We start from the raw sequence: 9,797 nt of genomic DNA on the forward strand, positions 1-9,797 counted from the left end.
TAATATTATATCAATGTCAATGACTGGTTGACTATTTATTAATAATAATAGTTCAACTTTTAACTAAAACAATTAGTTTTTTGCCAAAAATAATAAATTTTGAAGAAAATACATAAATTGAAAAAAATGGTTAAAATTGTTTTTAAAAAAATAGTTTAATTTCTGAATAAAACGTTACATCTTTATCCAAAAGGCTGAACTGTATACTAAAAAAGGAATTTTTAATAAAATACATGAATTTTGCACAAAAGAAATTTATTTTTCACCAAGACTAATTTTGTATACAAAAAGTCAATGTTTAATCATAATTAAATTTTCGACAAAAAAGATGAATTTTCTACTAAGCAAGACGAGTATTCAATAAAATACAAAAAATTTCAACAAAAAAGATCACTTTTCAATTAAACATAGAATAGTTAAATTTATAGTTAAAAAAATTGTTTTTTAACCCAAAATTTTTATTATTTTATAATTTTAACTTAATTAAAAACATTTATATTAGTTGAAAGTAAAATATTATTTCTTTGTATTTTTTGTTCCAGATGTGGATCACATAACAGGTGAAAATTTTTTTGAATCCTTAGAGAATGGATCTATGGTCTGTCGCCTAGCGAGAGTGATTCAGGAAAAAGCAAGATCTGCTGTTGAGGCCGGAAAAGTAAAGGGGGTAAGACTAGTTTTCTAAATGTCAATAACCACGCGATTCTCTGCATTATTCGACTTTCTCTACGCTAATGACTACAAGTCGCGGCTTGATCCTAGCAGATTGAGTAAACGGCCCGAAGGAACCAAAAGGAGCCTCTATAAAGTACCCTTAAAAATCCTACTAAGTCCCCCTTCGGTTCCTTCTTCTAAAACTACAAAAAATAACCGCAAGATAAACTTTAAAATTTTTGAAATTCGGATTATACGTTAAAGTTTCCATTAGAAACTCACGGAGTAATCGCAATATTTTTTTGCAGCGTTAAAAAATTTTAAAATGTCATGAACTTCTGCTGAAGGTAACTTCAAACGCATCCTAGTATGTTGTGCGCAGAGTTTAAAAATAAAATTCAAAATTGCCAAATAAATGTAAATAAATATATGTAATAGTTTATATGTCTAATTTTACACATATTTGATACCTTCTCCGACAAGAATAATATGAAAAATGAGAATTCAAACAGATCCTTTACCTTTAGTCCTGACCTCTCGTCTCGTAACCTCAAGGATACTGCTTGACTGCTCTCACTTGCATCGCAGCGTTGTTGTCTGAGGTTTCCACTGTGTAGCGCTAGCATCGAGACAAAATTCTTAAAGTTACCGACGGACCGCTTATTAACTGCTACTAAAAGAAGATGCATTTGAAGCCGCCTTCGGCTCAAGTAACTGACAGGTATTTTATTTTTTTAAGTTTTCAACGCTCCAAGGAAAAGTAATGGGATTACCACGTGAGTTCTAATGCAAATTTCAACGTAGAATCCAAATTTCAACAATTTAAAAGTTGATCTTGCTGTTTTTTGTTGTGGAGATTTTTAAGAAGAAACTGAGGCGGGACTTAGTGGGGTCTTTAAAGGTACTTTGTAGAGGCTCCTTTCAGTTCCTTCGGTCCGGCAGGAGTATCATGCAACAAAAAATAGAAAAAGAACAGCGAACTCAACTTTTAGATTTGGGAAATTCAGATTCTACGTAAAAATTGCCATTAGAAGGTCACAGAGTAATCGTAATAGTTTTTATTATAACGATAAAAAGTTTTAAAAAATATAAGACGTATAACGCCTGTTGACTGCTACACTTCAAACGCATCATCTGTAAGAAGCAGTTAACAGGCGTTAAAGGTCTTATATTTTGCTTAACTTTTTACCGTTTCAAAAAGAAAAAACTATTGCGATTACTCCATGACCTTCCACTGGGAATTTTAACCTATAATCTGAATTTCATCAATTTAAACATTGATCTAGCTGATTTTTTGAATTTTTGTTGTATGATACGGAAGGGATACGGAAGGGATTCTACGTTCAAATTTGCATTGGAAACTCACGGAGTAATCGCAATACTTTTTCTTGTTGCGTTAAAAGCTTTAAAAAAGAAAATACCTGTCAGTTACATGGGCCGAAGGCGCCTTCAAGTGCATCTTCTTTTAGTAGCAGTTAATAAGCGTTCTGTCAGTAACATTAAGAATTTTATCTGGATGCTAGCGCCACGCAGTGGAAACTTCAGACAACAACGTTACGATGCAAGTAAGAGAGAATTTTATTTTTTAACTTTGCGCGCAACATACTACTTGAGCTATTATGGATGCACTTGATGGCACCTTCAGCAGAATATAATGACATTTTTCTTAATTTTTAACGCTGGAAAGAAACAGACAAAATTCTTAAAGTTACCGACGGAACGCTTATTAACTGCTACTAAAAGAAGGTGCACTTGAAGGCGCCTTCGGCCTATGTAAGTGACAGTACTTTGACTTTAAGCTTTGTAACGCTGCAAGAAAAAGTATTGCCATTACTGCGTGAATTTCTAATGAAATTTTCACGTGGAATCCGAATTTCAACAGTTTAAATGTTGATATTGCTGTTTCTTTTTAGGTTTTTAAAAAGGAACCGAATGGGCACCCAATGGGGTCTTTACTGGTACTTTGTAGAGGCTCCTTTTGGTTCCTTCGGTCCGCCAGGGTATTTAAAAGAACGTGAGATTTATAGTTCTTAATATGTAGGAGAAACAAGATCAAATTTGCAAAACACGAAACCTCAATGTTTCATAAATTGTTTTCTTTCATTATTTGTATAGATAATATTATTCAAAAATACGTATGTTTGAAGCAAAATTATTGTTGAAACATTGTACAAAAATAGTTTTATCTTATATGGTTGAAAAAAATGATGAAGATTAAGTAGGGGAATAATCTCCTTACGGTAGATAATGCAACCTACCTAGGATCATCATTCATTAAACATACTAATCTATCGACGGGTGAGCGAAAGAAATAAGTGTTTGATTATTGTTTCAAAAGACGACGTATCTCGCTCTGATGAAATCAAAATCAGACACTACGTTCTTCTGCTCACACGCCGATAAGCAAAATAATTAATTTAATGTAAATAATTGTTAAGTTAGTATATTTTTTGTAAATAAAAATAAAAATAATCTTTTTATAATTAATGCTTATCCACTTTCGGTTGCATTGTCTACTTTTTATGGACGTTTTCCCTACCTAAATTAATTAGAGTAAAGCTAAAATGTCCAAGAAGTTGGCACCGGAATCGTTGATTTTCAAAACATTAAAGTTTTGCAGAATTTTTATAGATTTATGTTCTATTGTGCTACGAAAATTATTGTTTCAAATTAAATTTTGAGCCAGAATACCCAAAAAACGTTTTTAGGACCAGTACTGTAATTCTTTTCGAGAAAGAAAATTATATTAGGCGTGGGTGTACTAAATATAAATAATATTGTTCTGCTTATGCGAATTCGAAAATCGAACCTTTTTTAAACAAAGAAAAACAAAAAGCTCAAGAAAATATAATTTGTCTTATTTTCAAAAAATAAAATTTGTGCTGTGTTTTTTTTAGCGAGTGTTACAACCTAAGTGCGAAATCCCGGAGCTGAATACATGGCCCTGTGTTGGTCCGAATTTGGCAGCCAAACGTCGACTAACGATATTGGGCCAATATCGATATTTTAATCAGCCCAGTGTTGAGATTTTATTGGTAGCCTATAGTAGATAGTTAAATTTGCCGATCCTCCATCAATGTTTCGCCCAGTATCGACACTTTATTGTGCCAAGTATAACTTTTAGTACGGGGATCATGGGTATCAGCGAAAGTGTGGCCCAGTCACGGCACATCACTGGTCCAAGTGTCACTTTCACCACGGAAAACTATGTTTAATTTAAATCGGCCCAATGTCGGGCCAGTGCTGACAGCATATATTGGCTATTTATATTTGCCGATCCTTCACCGATTCTTGACCCAGTTTCGGCACTTATATGTGCCAAGTCTCACTTTCAGTACGGGGAACCATGTTTCACGAAGATCAGCCAAAGGCCGGCCCTGTGACGGCACATTAATGGGCCGTCACTTTTACTTCGGCAAACCGTGCTTTACTTAAATCGGTCCAATGTTGATCCAGTACTAGCAGCCTATATTTGCTATTTATATTTGCTGATCCTCCACCGAGCATCAGGATCAGCCAAATCCTGTCCCAGTGAATGCACATTACTGGGTCAAGTGTCACTTTTACCAGGGCAAACCATGGTTTATTCGATTCGGCCCAATGTTGAGCGAGTGCTGATCTCCTATATTGGCTATTTATATTTGCCGATCCTCTACGGATGCTTGGCCCAGTATCGGCACTTTATTGTGCCAAGTCTCACTTTTAGTACGGGGAACCATGTTTCACGAGGATCAGCCAAATACTGACCTAGTGACGGCTCATTACTAGGCCAAGTGTGACTTTTACCACGGCAAAACATATTTTAGGTAAATTGGCCCAATGTTGATTCAATGCTGCCAGCCTATATTGGCTATTTTACACTTACATAACGTTGCAGAATAATAAATAATTAGAAAAAGGAAGCTTAAAATTCGGTACTTTAACTTTTCTGAACTGTAGCTTATGAGGATGGCTTTTTCACAGAGTTTCAACTTATCGTTTTAGAGTAGTGGTTAGCACTCCCGACTGCTAGAGGATAGATTTAGGTATATAGATGTAGGTTGGATCCCCGTAGCGTTTGAAATTTTATTTGTAATATAATGTTCAAAATGTAATATATGTATTCAATCTCAACAGGACCATTAATATTCATATTCAAAGTACTTGCAATCAACTGTTATTTATTTAATTCAATGATTTTTGATCAGTTTTTGAATTAACTCCGGCATCCAGGTTGGTCTGATATGGGTACCCAATGTTTGGCCGACAATAGCAACCAAACCTTGGCTGTCAATATTTATCAATCCGGCAATGGCGCAAAGATGGCAGCTAGGTTTGATCCAATACTGGTACCCAGTGTTGGACCGATAATGGCAACCAAACCTTGGCTGCCAAGTGCAGGCCATAGTGATTATTCCGTCATTGGCGTGATTATGGCAGCCGAGCTTCGGCAATATTTTTGCCGACTATGGGCCAATGCTGGACCGTATGTAACTTCGCTCTTGGGAACTCTTCTCATATAAACTTTTCACTAAAATAATAATGCGCAACATATTGCAATATATTTTACTATATATTTTAATATATTTAAGATATAGTAATTATGTATAATGCGAATTTCAAAAATAATAAAGTTGTTCTGTTTATAGGGATAGCTGTCGTGCTCGCCTAAAATAACTCAGAACAGTTTTCAGATTTTTAGAATTTCTATTTTTGAAAATTTTGGGTATATCTTTTTATCCATGTCTATCCGACACTTATCCACATGTATCCTTTTCTTTCCACTACCAATCCCTATTCTAGTGTTTCTTTCTAAATAAATCCTTCGCTTATCTACGCCTATATTTTTCTATCCGTCTTGTCTGTCTCTTGTCTTTCTTTTTCAATCCCTATATTTGTATCTCATTAAATCTTTTTCTATTTTTTCTAAAATATAAGATAGCCCTATCTTCTTGCATCCCACTCTTTCTATATAAATCAATCCTCCACTTTTCTACTTGTATCCTTTTTTATACGTTGGTCAATAACAAATTTCGTCTATATGTTTTAATCCCTATTTTTCTTTCCAAGTAAATCCATTATCATCTTTTCTGAAATATAAGGTAGCCCTAGTTTCTTAAATCTCAGTCATCCTATCAAAATAAATCCACAGCTTATCCACATCTATCCTTCTCTATCCGTTGTGGAATCTTAAATTTTGTCCGTATTTTTTATATGAATTTTTAATCCGTATTCTCCTATTCAAGAGAATCGATTTCTATCTTTTTTTAAATATAAGATAGCCCTATCGTCTTGAATCCCAGTCTTTTTATCCAAGTGAATCCATTTCTCTCTTTTTTTAAATATGAGATAGCCCTATCTTTTCGAATACAAGTCGTTCTGTCCAAAAGAATCCCCCGTTTATCTACGTCTATCCTTAGCGAGGCGCGCGCTAGTTGACGTACATCCCTGACTTAGTACCGGCAGGTTCCCAATAGGTGGTTGACTGTAAAAATTAGTTACGAGTGAAATCATGTGCACCGTATATAATTGGAGGTTCGCTAGACGTATTTGCAGAGTTCGAACTTCGAATAGTAAGACATAAAGCTAGGGAATTTTGTTTTTAGGTATAAAACCCTTCCTGGTTTAATACTATTTTTCGGGAGTTTGAAATTCGAAATATATTATTATTTTTGAAAGTCATAAGAATACTACATTTTTTAGTGGATTCAAATGGATAGAAATTAAAACGATATATCGTTGAAAGTTGACAGTCTGGGATAGATAAAGATAGGTATTTGTGAACTCACAAAGATAGAAAAAGATAGGCCCATGGGACCACAAGGGATAAAGTCAATGATAGAGAAAGATACACAGTTGTGAACACCATCGATAGAAAAAGATAGACAGTTGTGACTGTAAGGAAAAAAGTCAAGGATACAAAGAGATAGATGTAATTAGACGCGGCGGATAGGATGGGGAAAGAAAAGGATAGAGTTTGTGGGATGCAAAGTGTGCATTTGGGAAGGATTGAATATCTCTATCTTTTTCTATCCATGTAAAATCTGGCTCTAAAGTAGATATCAAAACAAATATTTTTCGTTACAGTGGAAAACAAGTCGAAAATCCAAGACGACTCAGTTATTGGACATGACGCTTAATTGTAATTTATAAAATTGCCTAAAAATATATTTTTTTTATTCTTAGAAGGTGCCCTAGGGGACCGAAGGGACCGAATGAAGCCTCTGAAAAGTACCCGTAAAGACCCCCATTGGGTCCTCATTCGGTTCCTTTTTTGAAAACTCGAAAAAACGGCAAAATCAACTTTTAAATTGTTGACATTCGGATTCTACTTTAAAATTCCCTATAGAAGGTCGCAGAATAGTCACAATAGCATTTAAAATTTTTAATTTGTAGCCTAAGAAAGGTTCGTGACAGAAAATTTTTAGTATTTTTTATTTATATTTTGTGAATCTCAGGGAATTACGGTTTGGCATTCACCCATAAACTCTTAATAATATTATAAACATTCAGATTTTGTCCAGATCCATTATAATGCTACAAGATTGTAATATTTGATATATTAATTTTAATTATACCGGCCGTAACAGAAGAGATTTTTTTCGTCAAATGTTTTTTTTTTAATTGAAGTATTTTTGCGCCTCTACAGTGTAACGGATCGTATTGTGGAACGGTTTTCAGAGTACACTGAAACCCCGTTTAAGTTTATTCCTCCGAAACGAAAACATCTCACTTAGGTTTACTCGGGAAGGGCCCCCACCATCGTTCAGACCACGGGAAAAGCCCCTCCATATGCTAATTTGATTGATTGACATATACAGGGTGATTTTTTTAACTTGATGCTTTCAGATATCTCGAGAAATAGGTACTCTATGAACAAAAGTAATGAATCAAAATTTAATTACTCTAAGGAGTACATACACTGATGTTAAAATCGATTGCTCCACATCGCCCCCTGGGGGTGGAAGAAAGTTTGAAATCTTAAATGGGAAACCCTATTTTATATTGCATATTCAGATTCTTAGGATTGAATTTCGTATGATTTGTTTTAAACGTTTATCTCGTTCCGCGAAACATGGCGTTGTAATCGATGAAATTACGTTTTTCTTCATTTTACTGTTACTGAGAATGCACGCTGACAATTCTGCAATACATTAACAATAAAAAATACACGATTTTCATTGTAAAATGACTGACCACAGAAAAAAAGAATTTTTCAAATCGCCACAGAATCTTTGAACGAGTGCAATAAAAACTCGCACATAAAAAAAATACGTTGCGACGAACATAGGTAGAACCTCCTTCTTTTTTATGTCAGTCAAAACTAAGGGAAATAGAGCTTCCGATCTCTTTCGTAATTATTATTTTGATAAACATGCCAAAACGTATGTCCGTTCCTGAGAAGTAATTATTAACTAATACGTTTACATTAATAGTGCTTCCTGAATATTCCTAAATTTGAGCTCTTGCATTATTGTAGATTGAGGTCAATGGACGCTATCGAAAAATTACGAAAGTATTTACTTTTTTCTTTCCTTAAATACAGTTAATTAGGAAAAATACATTTAAGACAAAACACATTGTAGTTAGATCAAAAATTATTACGAATACTTCTTCACAACGAAGTATCAAACCGTACGAGAAAAAATTGAAATGGTTGTGGTGTATGGAAAAGCTGGAAGAAATCTTGATAATGCTGTCAATCTCTACGCTCAACGTTTTCCAAATAGAATTATGTCACGTGCTTCATTTTATCATACTATTACAAAATTTACTACCGACGGAAGTGTTCAACCTAAGAAAAAAACCCGTACAACAACAATCACTGGAGAAAATAATGAAATTGCTGTATTGGCTGCAGTGGCTTATAATCCTCAGGTTAGTACACGAGAAATTGCTCGTGATTCCAGAATGTCTCAGAGCAGTGTTTGGAAAATTTTGAAACGTAATCAATTTCATCCGTATCATGTCTCTTTACATCAAGAACTTTAAGGCATTGATTTCCAAAATCGGGTAGCTTTTTGTCAGTGGGCGCGTGAACAAATACAACAAAATCCCAACTTTTTTCGTTATGTATTATTCTATGACTAGTGGTCTTTTACAAACCATGGAAAATTTAATCGACACAAAGGGAGCTGAAATGATCCAAAATATCAAGACATTTTGGAAAGTGAACTGCCAATATTTCTTGAAGTCTTGAGCTTAGAAATACGGCAGACCATGTGGTTTCAACAAGAAGGTCGTCCAGCACACTATTCAGCGGTAGTACGAAAAGTTCTTGATCGTGATTTCAATAGTCGCTGGATTGGTAGAGGCGGTACGATAAATTGGGCTACAAGATCGCCAGATCTTATTTCACCAGATTTCTTTTTGTGGGGATATCTGAAAGAAAACCTAGGAAAAAGAAACGATTGAACTGGAGCGCTTTGAAATGTGTATCTTAAAATTCCAGATTGACAAAGTTGCATTTCAATTGTTTTTGTTAGCTATTTGGACTTAATTAAATCTGCTAAGCCACATTCGAAGATGTACTCGTTCTATAATTTTAAGACGTTTTGAATAGGAGAACATAACCTCAAAAAACTTAATTAAGTTCAATTCGTGATTTACGATTGACAGAAGAAACGCATGAATCGTTTCAAGTTCTCAATGAAATGTAGTTTGCAGGATGTCAAACTGAATGCAGAAGTGCAGGTTCCCTTTTACAGAAACGAATCTGCATCAAACAATTGATGTTTGATGAAGTCCAATTAATTGTATAATGCAGATTATGCTCTTCATTACTTAATTGTAGTGAATGGGAAATGGCTGCAATTAAATTTGAATAGGGAAATGCAGATACTAGGCAGTCTGATAAGTACCTGAAAATTCTAAGAGATGGCATTAGTATTCACTAATGTAAACCATTTTCGTCGAGCTTGATCCTCCAAATGACGCCTGTCAAAACTTCAGCCATTTATATTTACGCATTTACAAGTTACAGCACTGAGAAGCGACTAACCTCCGAGTTTTTTTTAATATGCAAAAATCTGAGTTTCGAGTTTTGATCAAACACTACTATATTCGCAAGAAAACGATATCCGAGACCAAGGCCAAGCTGGATAAGTATTACCCGGATTCTGCACCGTCGATTGGAACGATTCATAAGTGGTTTACCGAGTTTC

At 34.6% G+C, this 9,797-nt stretch overlaps 1 protein-coding gene across 4 annotated transcripts in view; it reads left to right on the forward strand.

Moving 5' to 3' along the window:
• The window catches only part of LOC117172355 (growth arrest-specific protein 2-like), a 410,439-nt gene that overhangs the window by 256,668 nt on the left and 143,974 nt on the right, over nucleotides 1–9,797 (forward strand). For all 4 annotated transcript variants that reach the window (XM_033360191.1, XM_033360192.1, XM_033360189.1 and 1 more), the window contains one exon: nucleotides 543–667. In XM_033360191.1, the coding sequence (XP_033216082.1) occupies nucleotides 543–667 (125 nt within the window). The remainder of the gene's footprint in view (nucleotides 1–542; nucleotides 668–9,797) is intronic.

The sequence above is a fragment of the Belonocnema kinseyi genome, chromosome 5 (assembly GCF_010883055.1).
Source record: "Belonocnema kinseyi isolate 2016_QV_RU_SX_M_011 chromosome 5, B_treatae_v1, whole genome shotgun sequence".
In the NCBI taxonomy this organism is placed as follows: domain Eukaryota; kingdom Metazoa; phylum Arthropoda; class Insecta; order Hymenoptera; family Cynipidae; genus Belonocnema; species Belonocnema kinseyi.